Source organism: Xiphias gladius, chromosome 1, assembly GCF_016859285.1.
Source record: "Xiphias gladius isolate SHS-SW01 ecotype Sanya breed wild chromosome 1, ASM1685928v1, whole genome shotgun sequence".
NCBI lineage: Eukaryota > Metazoa > Chordata > Actinopteri > Istiophoriformes > Xiphiidae > Xiphias > Xiphias gladius.
The window spans coordinates 15027683-15044104 of NC_053400.1; the positions used below are offsets into that span (position 1 = coordinate 15027683).

Sequence of the window (16422 nt, forward strand, 5' to 3'; positions counted from 1 at the left end):
ATATATTTGCCCATGAACTTTAGTGGAGTAGAAGTATACAGTGGCAGGTAATGGAAAAACTCAAGTAAAGCACAAGTACCTCAAATTATACTTAAGTACATTAATCGAGTTAATGTACTTTGTAACTTTTCACCACTGGCTGTATGTGAGCAAGACAAGCTAGAAACATTGCTTCTACTTTCTGGATAAACGATACTGATGATGGGAAACAAAGCTAAGATTCAAAAACACTTCTAGAGGTTAAAATGTTGGAAAGGATCAGAATAAGTGCTCTAAGCGTTGCCACTTCCGCCTTGTTGTCAGCAAAAACAAACACTCCCCCTTCGTATTAGAATAAAGAAAGTTGCTCGTTTCGGACCCCGGCGTCCGCCCGTTATACAACCCAGACAACAGCGCTTCAATTACCAAAAAAAGAGAGGTGAGAGAAGCCTCATCTGCGAAAATATATAGACGTTAGTTGTTTACGAGACACAGTGGTGGTGTTTCTACATCAATAGCTGAAATCCAGGATTCTGCTCAGTATCCGTCCAGTTACGGGACAACCGGGACAATCCCCTTCCCAAAACAAACAGACACCCCAATGCTCGGCTCTTTAGAAAGTGTTTGTACGGAGTGAGCCACCGTAGCCAGCCTGCGAGCGAGCGATGGAGGGGGGAGGCAGGGTTTCGTGGATGAAATATGGGCCCGTCGTGTCCTTGATTGTTGTTCTTTTGGCCGTCTGGTTCCGGTCACCCCAAAATGAAGTGCTGGACGACCGGTTGGACACGGTCTTGTCCTCTCTGCTCAGGGCTGAACGGAAAGTCGGGATGAATAACGTCGCCAGACCGAGAGTTGCTGTCGGTAAGTGATGGGAGCTAGCTAACCTAAGCTAGCCTAAGCCGATTCCAGGGGCTCGTAGAGAGTCTGGTTTGATTATCGATTAGTCTCGAAATGAAAAGCATTCACAATAGCTGATGTAGAAGCAGGAAATTAAAAGTTGATTCTCAACCCTGCACATTTTAACTTGAAATTAACGTAACGTTATGTTGTAACGGTAACCTAAAAATTAGGTGGGCTGTTGAAAGTTATATAGAGTGCAGGGAAAGCTTTATTTAATGTGAACTGCCAGTAACTTGGCTAAATTAGCTACATGATTCGTATAATTAGTGCGCAAATTATCTGGAGCACGTTTGGCGGCAAATGACTGACCAATAATGAGCAAGGAGATATAAACTAAGGTAAATATTTTCGTGCCAGACCCCATACGGTGGAGAGTAGTTTGATGAAGGAGAAGACGAGGTGTGACCACGAGAGATCTGCACAGTCACCAGATCTCAGCCCAGATCAGCATTTTGTCCTGAGAGGACATCCTCAACCAAATGGACTCATCATTTTTGAACTGATGAGGGACGAGAAAAGTGCTTGGAAGTGTGGGCGAGGTGGTGCCAATGTTTGAGGTTTCAGCAAACATGGTCATTAGTGCGACCAACCTGTGTTTTGTATGTCATGATCCTATTCTAAAATCTTGTCCTTTGAACCTTGATACAAACACACAACAGAAGTGGTCACCATATCTGTCCAACCTTTACCCGTTTCAACAACAGGCTCAGCCACGCAGGCAGACCTGTTACACTGTAGTTACTCAGATATAATAACATGATATATGAGCCTGGTCACATAATATAACAGATATTTTCATCTAATCCTTTTATATTGCTATTAGGTGTGTCAGGTGGTGCAATGGAGTTAAGCACTACAACACAATGCCAAGCACAATAAAATGCAACACTGGTGCTGACCACATGAGAACAAATATACACAGGTAATTTTAGCTTTTAATTATAGAAAACTGTAAGACGAAAACTCTTAGGTGGCTGGCTAAGAGCAAAGAAAGCAATTAAACAGCTTGAAGTTAGACTACAGTCAGACTTAGTCAAATATTCAAAACTAATTCCAGTATGAGATCTACTCCAACCTTTTGCATTATGGCTTCTCTAGCAGGTTGCCTGTGTGATTCGTAATCTTCTCCCTGTCCCTTTTTCCCTTCAGGCCATCTGTTTATCTTCCCCCTCATGTGGGCCCAAGATGTTTAGTTGTATACCTACTGGTTTTAATGCACGTTTCTCTCTCTGCCCCTCTCTTTCATCTACAGGTTTTGGAGGTTGCGTTGACCTCATAGTGGACGGGGTATCATTGCTGAATAAGATCGGCCTCCATCCCACAGACCAGCCACTGCATCACGACTACATAGAAAACGCTGAACAGTTGGCTCAGAGCTTTGCCTACTTCTTTGCACCGGGTGCTGCTGCAGAGTAAGTGGTGTGTGTGTGTGTGTGTGTGTGTGTGTGTGTTTGTGTGAATAAGAGCTGTCCATTAAATTTTTGTAGAGTAGTTCAGGTAACTAATCCTAAACTCACAGTAAGATAAATACAGTACATGTGCTTAGGGACATGTGCTTTCTCAAATATTTGAATACTTTAGTCTTCTCTCTGCTAGTACTGGTTAGCTGAGTTTTCCTGTTTATAGGCAAGGTTTTGCAAAGTGTGTGTGTATGATTTAATAAGAAAAAGGGGGAGTGTGAAGTAGATTTACTGCTCCTCTCTCTCTCTCTCATGCTCTTTCACAAACACACTCACATTCCACCATGAAGGTGTAGGGGTTTTTGTAAGGTGCATACATACGAATAAATATAATCTTCTTTCATTTGTCCATCTATTTTTCACACAAAATAGACTGGCCAAGTAAAAGTTATGAGTCTTAAATTGCTCGCTTTTGTCAGTTTTTTGTGTGTTTTTCTCTCTTTGTTGCTTTGTTGATGGTTGTCAGTGAATTGCAGTTATTCTTAGTAGTAGGTATTCATGCATTTGAACTCATCTCCCCTCTCTTTTCTGTTACTCGTGACTGCTCCTTATCTGGCGCCTGTGAGTCCTTGTTCATTGTCTGGAACTAACACCTAAAGGCAACAAGCTTACAAAATCATCATGGTCAGAAAGGGCTAGGGCATGTGTGAGACAGTGAATAAGAATGAGTAATTTTGTTGAAAAACCTCTATTAGCCATAGAAACCAGATCTTTTTCAGCATTTACAGTTATTTCTCTTGCCTCTTTCTTGCTTGGTTTCTTATGGAATTTGGGATTATAAATACTTGATGTCCGTTAAAGGAGTCCACAATTTTGAAGCACTTAAGACAAAGTCAGTTTTATTTTCATAGCAAGGTGTTTTCGGGTTGCCTCTCTGGTCGTCTGTCCCATTCTTGTGAACACAATATCTCAGGAACACTTTGAGGACACAAGACGTTCGCTTTGACTCGAGGATAAATTGATTAGAATGTAGTTGTCAAAGGTCAAGGTCACTGTGACCTCACAAAACACATTTTTGGCCATAACTCAAGAATTCATAATTATGAATTCATATTATTCATCTAATTATGATAAAATACACATTATACCTTTTTATTTTACCTTTTTTTAAATTCCTTCAGATACAGTTAGGTACATAAGTATTTGGACAGTGACAGGTTTTGTAATTTGGCCTCTTTACACCACCAAAATGGATTTTAAACGAAGCCATCAAGATGTGATTGAAGCATAGACTTTCAGCTTTAATTCATGGGGTTTATCAAAACTATCTCATTAAATGTTTAGGAATTACAGCCATTTTTATAAATACTCCCTCATTTTCTGAGGTTCATAAGTAATTGGACAATTGATCAGTTTCTTGGCCAGGTGTGGCCTGTTCCCTCATTATTTCATGACAAATGAAGCAGATAAAAGGTCTGGATTTGATTCCAAGTGTTGAATTTGCAATTGGAAGCTGTTCATGGGAACTCTCAATATGTGGTCCAAAGAGGTGTCAATGCAAATGAAGGAGGTCATTATTAGGCTGAAACAGCAAAACAAACCTATCAGACAGATGGCAGAAACTTTAGGAGGGGCCAAATCAACAATTTGGTTCATTCCCTAAAAGAAGGAATGGTGAGCTCAACGACACCAAAAGGCCTGGAAGACCACGGAGGACAACTAAAGTGGATGATTACAGAATTCTTTCCTTGGTGAAGGAAACCCCTTCACAACATCTGGCCAGGTCAAGAACACATTGGAGGAGGTAGGTGTATCATTGTCAAAGCCTATAATCAAGAGAAGCATTTATGAATGTAAATACAGAGGGTTTACCACAAGGTGCAAACCACTGGTAATGCTCAAGAACAGAAAGGACAGATTAGACCTTGCTAGAAAACATCTAAAGAAGCCTGCCCAGCTCTGGAACAAGGTTCTTTGGACAGAAACCAAGAATAACTTATACCAGAATGATGTGAAGAGAAGAGTATGGAGAAGGAAAGGAACGGTTCATGATCCAAAGTGTCCCACATCATCTGTCAGAACGGTGGAGGCAGTGTTAAGGCATGGGCATTAATGGCTGTCAATGGAACCGGGTCACTGGTGTTTATTGATGATTTGACTGCTGATAGAAGTAGCAGGATGAATTCTGAAGTGTACAGGGCTAAACTATCTGCTCAGTTTGAGCCAAATGGAGCAAAACTGATTGGATGGTTCTTCACATTACAGATGGATAACGACCCAAAACTTACTGCGAAAGCAACCCAAGAGCTTGTAAAAGCCAAAAAAAAATCAATATTCTTCAAAGTCAGTCACCTGACCTCAACCCAACTGAGTATGCTTTTCACTGAACCTGAAGACAAAACTGAGGGCAGAAAGACCCACGAACAAGCAGCAACTGAAGGCAGCTGCAGTAAAAGCCTGGCCAAGTATCTCAAGGGAGGAAACTCAGCATTTGTGAGGTCCATGGCCTTCAGACTTCTGGCAGGCATTGACTGCAAAGGATTTTCATCCAAATATTAAAAATAATCCTTATATTTATAATTATGTTGGTTTGTCCAATTACTTTTGGGCTTTGGAAATGAGGGACTGTGTATAAAAATGGCTGTAATTCCTAAACATTCTTAAACCCCTGGAATTAAAGCTGAAACGCTACACTACAATCACATCTTGATGGTTTTGTTTCAAATCTATTTTTGTTCTTGCCTCCTTTTTCTTTTCTCTGAAACTTTGTTATTCTTGATATACTTGACATGTGTATTTTGCCATTAACCTTAGACATGTCAGTATCTTTAGCTTTCAGTGGAGTTTCATGGCATAAAACAAGTCTGTCTTGTTACTGTAAGAAAAACTGTTTCAGTAGTACAGCACTTAATTGTTGTGTTTTCCAATAAGCCAAAAAAATCAGAATCAGAAATACTCTAATGATCCCTAAAGGAAAATTGCTTTGTTACAATTGCACAACACACAGTTAGGAAAGAGGAAATAATAAGTTAAAAAAAGAATGTTGCTGCTTTCTGGTTCTGGTCTTTCAATTTTAACATTGTTTCACCATTTTTTAACTTCTTTGCGTTGCAGGCGTTTTATGCTAAATGACACCCTCTTTAGTGAGCTAGTCGAGGCGTCCCGTGACCTACCTGGGAACAGATGGTCAGTAGGCGGCAATGCTCCGGTAATGGCTGGTCGCATGGCAACTGAGGGATGTGATGTGTTGCTTGGGGGAAGCTTCAGCCCTGACTTTACTGATGTCTTGTCCCAGCACATCACAGGTACACACACAAATTAACACTGGGAGACCCTTATTACATTTCACTCTCCTTATATTTACCTCCCACAATCATTTTCCTGCATCCCTGAATTCCTCTCGCCATTCCTTTTGCACTGCCTCCTATTCTTCTTCTTAATTTTTCTACTTCCTCTGCCCTCTCTATTTTCTGTTTCTCACTCCTGTCATCTCCACTTCCATTACCTCTACCATACCTACCCCTTTCTTTTCAGTGGCAGGTAACATTGTAGAAGAGCCAGACATTCATCTGATCCTAGAGTATCCATCTGGAGCTTGCTGGGGGCACTATACCTCACGTAGAGCTAACAGGTATGTTGAGCATTTGGTGGCTGTTTGGGGGATCTTGAGGGATCGTAGAAGGTAAACTTTGTTCATATTTGACATTTTTCACCATGATGGTGAATAAGTTGGATTCAGTGAAGTAAAAGGCTAAGTGATGCATGTGTGTACGTACATACTGTTTGTATAAATTTAAGGCTCTAAGGTATTTGAAGCTGACTGTGCTTGGCGTTGCTTGTGTTTGTGCTCTGTAGATATATCATCCACAGTGATGATCATAACCCTTACCTGGACTCCATGGAGGAGTTTGCTGAGAAACTCGAAGACTTCAAACCAGATCTGCTGGTGGTGGGCGGACTGCAAATGATGGATAACTTCCCCTTCCACTCAGGTAAGAGGAAACTGGTGACAGCCTTTTATTTGTTGCTGATGTGGAAAATGTAATATTAGAGTCTGCTGTTTTGTGTCGCACGGTTGATATGGGATACTAATAAGCACTCAGAGATTCTCAATTAACCTTGCATCACTTTGCTGAGAAGATCTGTGGATGTGCGTTGATGTAATCTAACCTTTGGTGCAATTATGAGTGATAACTTTACCTTAAAGGGACTCATCTGTTCTGAGTTACACTTAAAGGTCTTGTTATTTGTAAATTGTTAATTTTATGCAGAGAGGAAAAAGAGTTTGACGGAGATTAGCACCATTCCCTCTAGAATCCTCTGCAGAGTAGGCCTTTGCTGATAGTGATATTTATTACTCCACTTTGTCCTCTTTGTTTCCTTTACTCCTTTTTTGTCTTAATTTCTTCTCTAATCTTCTGTCTATTCCTTTCATCATTCAAGGTGAGCGGGATGCCCTTCTCACCCGCCTGGCCAAACTGCTGTCCTCCTCCTCTCCTCAGATTGGCATCCATTTTGAGATGGCCAGTTTTGTAGAAGAAAGTATAATGGAAGACCTGCTTCACTATGTCATTCCACATGTATGTATGACTGAACAATTAAACTAATCATCACATTAATCCACACACATCACTCAGAATGCAAAGAGACTAGAGGGGTTATGAGAAAATAAATGGCAGTCAGTACTGGGAAGTTTGAGACTAGATTTGCTTAGTTAAATTTGCTGAATACATTATTATATAAAATAGTTGTGACTCAACAGAAACTATATTTGCCTTCTTGGGGTCTGAATACTTTTTGAATGCACTGTATTACCTAGTGTGCGTGCGTGCGTGCGTGCATGCGTGTGTGTGTAGAGGTTAGTTGTTTCTCATATGTCTTGAGTGACACAAGCCCTAAAAGCCATGCTACTAGGCTAGTGTTTTATGTTAGCTAAAATATCTGTTGTGTGTGTGTGTCATTTATTCTGATACAGGATAAAGACATGCTGCACTTTCCTAGGTGTGCGTGTGTGTGTTTTTTTTTTTTGGTTTTTTTTCAACCTCCCAAGATCCACAGTAAAGTGAAGTTTAGGTCCTTAGTTTAATCACTAATCCTGTTGCTGCTTACAGGCGGACTCTTTGGGGATGAATGAACAGGAGCTTCCCAACCTGCTCAGCCTGCTGAAAGGCTCCAACATCACAGTGTTGTCAGACCCAAACCCTCGTGTAGCTACTGTCCTCGACCAGATGAGGGAGGTCTATCGCATTCTGAACCAGCGCTACAAGGATACCAATGACGCCAGTGCAGAAAGAGACACAAACATTGCTATGGGTAAGCCGCTGACCCGGCTCCATGTACACACGTTGGCCTTTCAGGCCATGATCGTGACCCATGGTTCTCAGTGGAAGAACACCATGTCAGCCACAGCCAAAGCCTCTCTCACAGCTAACCGCCATGTCTGTGGCTCTAATGACATTGACCCCAGCAAGGCGAGGCTCATCATGGATGACTCATTCTCTGTTAGCCGACGAGAGGGAAGCCAGCGTATCCCTCTGCAGGAGAGCAAGCCGGTCAGCTGCTGGGATGAGGAGGATTATGAGATCTGTGTGGCACCTGTGCTGGTGTGCACTGAGGTTTACCAAACTGCAGGTGGAGGGGACAACATCTCAGCTGCTGGCCTTGTGCTGCAGATCTAGACATGGACACTAAATGGTCTATCTGTGTGTAGTGCTAAGTAGATGTTGGCGACTACGTGACTCTGGGAACTTGATTAATATGTGACGCAAAATAGCCGTTGTGGCAAACCAAAGCACTGATTTTGAACGGTGTTAGGCTAATGCTATCTCATTTGCAGCTCATGGCCCAGTTGGACCAAAAGGAAAACTGATTGTCATCACTCATAGGAGTCAGATGATTGGGTACAGTGGTTATTATTCATCTAATCCACCATATTTTATTGTATGGGCTAAGTATTGATTTTTGAAGGGGATGAAGAAAAAAAATAAACTCAGTAAAAGTTTTGTAAACTGAGTAAAGTCTATATTAACCAGACTTCCTTCAGTTAACACTCAGTTAAGGGCCCACTTCAGTTGGTGTGTTTATATGTGTATGTACATTGGGCTGTGACTTATACATATATTAATAGGTATATGTAATGACTTTGCCTGAGTGCAAAACCCACAGGTATCCAGTTCATTTGATTATTAAGAACCAGAACTTGGAGCATACACTACCCTGTATTGTCACATACCCAATGTCTTTGTCAAGTCATTGTAGCCCATCATCTGACTCTAGTGATGTAAATAACCTGCCCTCCTCTACTTCTCCAAGGCCTTACAAGACTTGGACTTCAGTCAGGATGAGATAAAGGGGGATGAGGTTTGGATAAAGTCACACAGACACCGGGTTGTTTTTATACAGCCACACTGGGTAGCTTGTGGCATTGTGTTTTTGAATTGCGTATCAAGACTTTGAATGCATCATCTGCTATGTTCACTGGGCAGAAGAGTGCAGGACTGCACAACTTCTGCTCTAAGATAAACTCTCTTTGTGTAATTTAAACCTGTGGCTCTACTATGCAGCAGACTCATCCAGAGTTGTGTAATTCCTGGAATAGCTTTATCTTTGGTTTCCTGTTTATTAGGTGTTTTCACCTACTTAAAATCTACAAGTCCAACCACTAAACAAGCCTTTGACCTCACCTGACTTGCAGTGTCAGAAAAGCTAGTCTAAGGCTGAAAACTTAACAACCTGACAGTTTTTAATTTGTCTCATCTGAAGCATTTCAATGAGGAGGCTGTTTCCTGCCTCTTCCCTCTCGTGTCTCATTCTCAAAGGCAAAAAAAGATTAAAAGTAGAAAGCTGGTGAGGTGATCACCTCATGTTCTTCCCAATATATGTGAAAAATGTGCATACTTGTTTGGGTGAATTTGATTTGTTTTAGGATTGTCATTCCTCTCTGTGTCAGCTTCAGTGCAATAATGCAAAAACTATGTTAAGAGACCCTTGTTGGTAGTTGGATATGATGTCAAAAATTTCTTCTCTACCTCCATGCCTTTTCTGTGTCACCCTCCCTTTTGCCCTCTTATTGTTGTCTCCCATGTTTTCTTTTTCTTTTTTCTGTTATTTGTCATATTTCTTCCTTGTTTCTTCTTGTTTGTGGCTCTTTAAGGACCAAATAACCAATGTGTACTGCCCCGGACAACATTGCTGTAAGGGGGAAGTCATTGGCAGCCAGTTTTCACATTCTCACAAAATATGGCTGTATACAGTGGATCACAATCTTTTACTCTAGTTTTATCTTTTTCTAAGAAAGAGGGGGTTAGCAACATGACTTTGTAAGCTTGACTTGAAGCCATGGTGCTACTGACCATGAATCCCCTTAATCTGTGGAGAAGTTGTCTCGACTGAAATTATACTTTCCATATTTAGTCTTCATCTCACTTGTGATAGGATTAGCACCAGATATATCTCCCCTCAATGTCCAGCTGGAAAAAAGATCCAACATGATGTGTTGGTGGTCTACTGGTGGACAGACCCACTGCCCCTGTCACTACACACATGCACTCTTGTGTCAAAGCCACTACTTTCTTATTTTGTTTTTCTTAAAATGATTGTTGTTGAGATAATCTGTAAATTAACGTTAGGCCATGTCTCTAAATCACCATCATCATCATCATCATTATACTCCCATTTCACTCTTCAGGATCTGAATCACTTTTTCATTTGAAACTGTATTTACAGAAGCAGCTGGACTTAAATGGGAATGATGCCAACTCTGTTATTTTTCTCACTTTATACAAATCAAACATTCCATCACAGGCCCAGCTTCACTAATTTTCTCCATTCCGATTGAAGTATGTCTCACAACTATGACTTAACATGCAAGTGGAGTGTTTTTTTTCTTTCTTACACAATTTAATTTCTCTATTTGTTTCTTACAACTTTCAGTTTTCAGTTAGGTGGAAATTTATTCATGTTACAATGCAACATGTATGAGATCAAGAGAAAATGAGAATCTAAAGGTAAAGGAATCCCTTTAAATCTTTTCTCTGTGTATCAAGACTGTACTGATGTGATGCAGTTGTTTGATTTATGCTGAAGGTAAATGAGCCTTATTGTGTCTTGACTTTTAGAATTTAGTGAAAAGGGAATGTTTAATACAGACTTTTTCTATTACTGTAGGGTTATGTTTTATTTTCTGATGTCTTCATCTCACATGGTGATTGGAAGCAGGGAGTAATGGGTCATGTTTTTACTGTGAAATGAAACATTCGCATGCATTCATGCTCATATAGAGAACTGCTTGTGTTTGCCACCATATCATATTCATAGCTTTAAATGAAGTCATGTCACCCATGTTCCAAAGCTGTGTTTAACTGTTTCATGCATGTTAACTATTCAGTGCAGAAGCACCTGAGATAAAATGCTATGCTGATAAAGCAATCATTGCTTTGTTTATTTTTTATACTTGGGGTCATTCATTGATCAGGTTCACACCCATCGTAGCTACAGACTTCATTTTTTAAGCCGATATCTGGGAGTTTTTCTTGATTTAGTTAGCTGTAAGATCTTCAGCATCTTGTCCCAGTGACTGAAAGACTTTCTGCTAAAAAACAAATACATCGAAACCTCAGTGCAGAGACCTGAGACTCCAGGGATGCCGGGCTGCCTTGAACATACTGGGGTAGTCACCCAGATAATCAGAGAGACACTTGAGGGGAAAGGAGATCTGGTTGTGTTGAGGTTAGACCTAGCTAATGCTTACGGGTCAATACCACACAAGTTGATAGAAACTGTGAGTTCCCAGTAAAATCAAGGACCTCATCCTAGATTACTATCACTTCTGGGCTACTAACATCAAGTTGGCACCGACTGGAAAAGGGCATCATCATAGGGTGCACAATATCAGTCACCCTCTTCGCCCTTGCCATGAACATGGTATTAAAAGATGCAGAAGTGGAGTGCAGAGGCCCTTTAACCAAGTCTGGCATATGACAGCCCCACATCAGAGCCTACATGGATGACCTCACAGTGAGCACATCCTCTTTACCAGGCAGTAGATGGATCCTCTGTGGACTGGAGAGGCTTATTAAGTGGGCAAGGATGAGCTTTAAGCCTGCCAAGTCCAGGTCACTTGTTCCAAGGAAAGGCAGAGTCTCTGACAAGTTCCACTTTTCCCTGAATGGCACCAAGATTCCATCTATCATTGAGAAGCCAGTAAAGAGTTTGGGAAAACTCTTTGACCACAACCTCAGAGAATCGGCAGCCACCCAGTCATCCATCAAGGAGCTAGACCATTGGCTTAGCAGAATAGACAATTCAGGACTGCCTAGAAGCTTCAAGTCCTGGATATACCAGCATGGCATCCTGCCTCGAATTCTCTGGCCATTACTTGTTTACAATGTAGCCATCACATCAGTAGAGACAATGGAAAGGAGAATCAGCGGATACTTTCCCAGGTGGCTCGGTTTACCATGCAGCCTAAGTAGCCCAGCTCTGTACGGAAAGAATAACATCTTGTAGCTTCCTTTTAACAGCGTCATGGAGGAGTTAAAGGTCTCCTGGACCAGAGCGCTGTTGCAGTACAGAGACTCCAAGGATCCCAAAGTCTCTGCAGCTGGCATTGAAACCAGCACTGACAGGGGATGGAGTGCCGCCCGCGAGCTTGAGACTGCAGAAGCAAGGCTGAGGCACAAGGCAGTGGTGGGGGCAGTAGCAATGGGAAGGGCAGGCCTGGGCAGTTCTCCAACACACTGATACAATAAGGTCTAGGACAAGGTGAGGCGACTGCTTGACCAGGAAGAAGCGAAGGCTGCAATGGATGAAATAAGAGCAACTAAAATTGCAGGCATGGGGGCTTGGATGAGATGGGAGAGTGCAAAGGAACGAAGGCTCACTTGAACTGACATCTGGCGAGCAGAGCCCCAGGGCATAAAATTTTTGATACAAGCCTTTTACGACATCTTACCCAGCCCAGCAAACCTCCAGCTTTGGGGCAAGAACAATACACCTTCCTGCCCTTTCATCTCTGGGAGAGGGACACTCAAGCACATCCTGAGCACAGCAGAGGATTGGCAACTAATGGTTGATCTAGGCAAGCAACTCAATTTTCCAGCACGGATCGCTGTAACATCTTTGCAACCAGGTATAGTAATTTTGTCAGAGGCCTCAAAACAGTTTGCCCTGATAGAATTGACCGTGCCCTGTCAAGACCACATAAAGGAGGCATTTAAAAGAAAGCATGCCATGTATCAGGCACTCTTGGGGGAATGCTGGAGACAGGGTTGGCAAGCACACTGCTACCCAGTTGAAGTAGGCTGCAGAGGCTTTGTTGGCCACTCTCTCTACAGAGTCTACACCTTGCTGGGCATGAGTGGGCCCTTAAAGAGAACAGCCATCAGGGCAGCAACGGTGTCAACAGAGAGAGCCTCCAGGCGGCTGTGGATAAAGAGGGGTGATCCGTGGTCCATTGCTGCTGGGACGCAAGTCGGGGACTGATCAACCCCAGCTGGGTTGCCTGGGCAAGGGTGTATGATGTTTTGAGACCCGATACACCCAGGAAACATCACTGAATATGTGTCCAAGCGCATCCATGGGATGTATCTTTCACCCAGCGGCAGGTTGCTTGACTCAAGAATTCTTCTAGATTCTTTTGACGAATACTACGGGGCTGTCACATCATGGCTTCTTTATCACATCATAATTCACCATGATTGAGGTTGTTTCCTTTCTTCTTGCTCTCAGCATTTAATACTTTTGATTTCATTTTTAATTTGTCACTTCATGTAGGTATTGTTCCTGGTTCTTCATCTTCTACTGCTACTGGGCCCAGATATAACCAGTGAACAAGGAATATTTTCTATAGAGTTATTACAGAGAATTTATATTATCATCTGCATCTGTCAGACATCAGATTCCTTTCAACTTTGAGATTTTATACCAATACTTTTAAATCACATAAAGATATTATTTTATTACTGCTGCATGTATTCTGTATAGTATTTGCAGGAGTACAGAGTATCGTAATCCCTGACAATGAAAAAGTATTTGATCTGAATTGGAAGACAAGTCAGAAAACACAAAGCAAGGCTATGTGTTGAGCTATGTACTTTTATTAATTATACCATAACATAAGTGATAGACCACCTTAAAAACATGCAGGCATGAACACACACACCAAAAAGACAAAAACTTGTGTCTGTATTATTTTTCAACAGTTACACTGACACACACACTGTGACACTGTCTACATGTCAGGGTCAGTGGTCAGCTGGCTAATTAAGTCTTTGTAATAGATATGGTTCTTCTCAGGGTCAGCGAGTGCTGTCAGCATCTCATCCATCTCCTCCTGAGTGAAGGGCTCACCTGGTTTAAAGACAACCATCAACAAACACAGCACAGCCATGACTAAAACAACAGTTCACACATTATAGGTTGTTTTGTGGAAGTAAGGGGAATGATAGACACACCGAAGCATATCTATGAGATAATCTGCTGCTTTTCACCACACAAGCTAATCTTAGTAAAAACAGAAAGCTTCTGCTTTACCTTCCTGTGTCATGTACTTTGTCAGCTCCTCAGGCTCCAGGTATCCTTTCTTTTCTTTGTCCAGAATCTGGAAACACAGTGTGAGTGTTGCTTTAAAAAATATCAGTAACTAACACTGTTGTGTTAGATACAATCTGACAGTGTGATGTTCTCCGATCTTATAACTCCTACTCCTAATTTATAACTCCTGAACTACAACAACACTGGAGAATACACAAAGAACAGCTGGTCTCACCTCAAAGGCCTGAAGCAGAAGGTCCTCAGGAATGGGAGGAAACCTAACACACACACACACACACACACACACACACACACACACACACACACACACAGGAATACAAATGAGCAACCTTAAGCACAGGAAAGCACAAGTTTAAAAGAAAGTGGCTTAAATTATTTAAAGAAGTCTGACATGGTATTTTGTTGGCTTTGAAAAGACACAACGGTAGCAAATATAGACCTTTGCACCACATATCTATTCTGTGGAGTACTACAGCGACTACCTTGTTATATTTAACAAATAAAAAAACAGTCTCAACACTTGTACTAAATTTGCTCCCTCAATAACAACTACTAATAAAACACAAACCGTATAATAGGTCACTTTAACGCCAGCACCTGCTTGCAAAATGACATTGCCTTCTCACCCTCAAAATTCAGCATTTTTATTAATTAGCCACATATACAAAACTACACAACTGGCATCAGTGAAGAGCATGCACTGGAGATAACCGAGCTGTCTTACTTGTGCTCCAACAGCACTTTGGTCATGGCTGGGAGGAACCTGTTCAAATGGATATATCCTGTGTGGTCGTCCTCCACCTGGTTGAACAGGACGAGGCTTCTGGATTTTGGGTCTTGAACAAGGATGGATAGTGTTCCCCTAACTTTATCTGTATGTTACATCAATCAGCCATACATCCGCTGATCATAATTCTTAATTTGCGCTGGAACAAATTAACAATAACTGCAGTATTTTAAAAGATGAGATGGTATCTTAACGTGACAGCAACAGTACAATATCGGGAAGCTCATTATTAAATATATTTCACTATCCAGTGTAGTAGAAACTGTAACGTGACCAAAATATGAAAGGTTGGAACCTGGGGAGAGATTGAGATGATTTATTTGACTTGTTGTTTTCATCCAAAATATGACCAAACCATAAGTGATGACTGCTCTGACCTCAGTTACAAAGTCATGTAGTTCCTTCTGAGAGGGGAAGCAACCCAGTGAATAGATGATGGTGCCGATCTCCCTAAAAACAAACACATGGCAGGAGATGAACAGGATAGCCTCAGCTAAAATCACAACATGTTAGCCCACATTATTTAAATACATGTAAAGACTGTTCATGACAAATTTGACAGCACTGATCTCGCTTTTTGTCTTATAAAGATACTGTAGAACATATTCATTAACCAGCTATATTTATTTGACAGGATCTGCTTTAAATACAGACATTAATTCACTTTGTTCTGGATGTCCTAATTAAGGTAACAGCTGCATAGACAGCTGGACGGAACATTTATAATAAAAATATTTATAATAAAAATATAATCTAGAATAATGATGGGCATTTTTCACTATTTTTCTGACATTTTACACTGAGCTATCCATCAATTATTGAAGAAAATGACTGTCAGCTGTACCGATGATGAAATTAATTGTTGGTTGCAGCCTTAATGGAATAATATGACCTTGCCCGAGGTTTTCTGTGTGTTAATGACTTGACACACGGGAAAAAAATGGAAGCAATTCAATAAAACGCAACTTCACAACACATAAGCTCAGTATAACCTAAAACAGTGAGCTCCGGCCACAAGACGGAGGATGGAGGAGTTGGTACTGAACTTCAAGTGGTGCAAATTTTTAACAAATGTGCGATCAATCAATTTAAGTAGTCCCAAATGCTATGGCGTAACACTGGGGCTTTTAAGGAGCCCCTGTGGGTCTGGAGCCAGCAGGGCAGTTGCCTGCTTTGCCCAGGCTCGTGATGCAGCCTTGCTTCTTCCCTCACTGGGGGAGAGGGATGGGAACAGCCGCAGGAGCTCACCGGACGTCCGCTGTGTTGTTAGACTCGTAGTCGAACGCTTCAAAAGCCGCTCGGATCTTCCTGTGGACATCCGACGCCGTGGCCTCTGACCGACGAGAGAGAGAGGAAACACGAACAGAGCCCGGAGTTATGAACGCAGCAGATCCACCGTCCAAACTTTCAAGCAAATAACTTCCAACCACTACTATTCATCATTTTTAATAACATTGTTAAGGACTTAGCTTAAACTGAAACTGCCCCTTTTATTGTTGTCTGAAGGTGAGAATTCAAACAAACTAGAAGATAGACGGTATTTAACTAACGCCAACTAACCTGCACTCTGCTTGCTCTCCGCCATGTTTTCCCAGTTCTCATGTTGCCTAGCAACCGACTGGCCGCCGTTAGTTGGTGACAAGGAGAGAGATAGACTCCACCGATACCCAAGATATGTCTTATAAAGCCACGTACTTTTTAAAACTCTTCATCCTATAACATTGCCAATCATTTTACTTTAAACTATACAGTATATCTCATCTTCTTTTCCGCTACATAATGAATCTGGGACCATCAGACTCC

At 41.6% G+C, this 16422-nt stretch overlaps 2 protein-coding genes and 1 pseudogene across 2 annotated transcripts; 2 read left to right on the forward strand and 1 right to left on the reverse strand.

The window, feature by feature from the left end:
• The first annotated feature begins 628 nt into the window (after positions 1–628).
• Positions 629–10691, forward strand: adpgk2 (ADP-dependent glucokinase 2). Its single transcript, XM_040137196.1, has 7 exons — positions 629–840; positions 2132–2291; positions 5394–5584; positions 5814–5910; positions 6135–6271; positions 6723–6859; positions 7391–10691. Exons 1-7 carry the CDS (start codon positions 645–647, stop codon positions 7955–7957), a joined length of 1485 nt encoding a protein of 494 aa, XP_039993130.1. The 5' UTR covers positions 629–644; the 3' UTR covers positions 7958–10691.
• Positions 9767–12761, forward strand: LOC120789828 (annotated as a pseudogene).
• A 650-nt stretch (positions 12762–13411) lies between these two features.
• Positions 13412–16251, reverse strand: efcab2 (EF-hand calcium binding domain 2). The gene is made up of 7 exons (XM_040134731.1): positions 16180–16251; positions 15868–15952; positions 14997–15069; positions 14557–14633; positions 14047–14089; positions 13812–13878; positions 13412–13628 (listed from the first exon to the last, which is right to left on the reverse strand). Exons 1-7 carry the CDS (start codon positions 16202–16204, stop codon positions 13510–13512), a joined length of 489 nt encoding a protein of 162 aa, XP_039990665.1. The 5' UTR covers positions 16205–16251; the 3' UTR covers positions 13412–13509.
• Between the last annotated feature and the right edge of the window lie 171 nt (positions 16252–16422).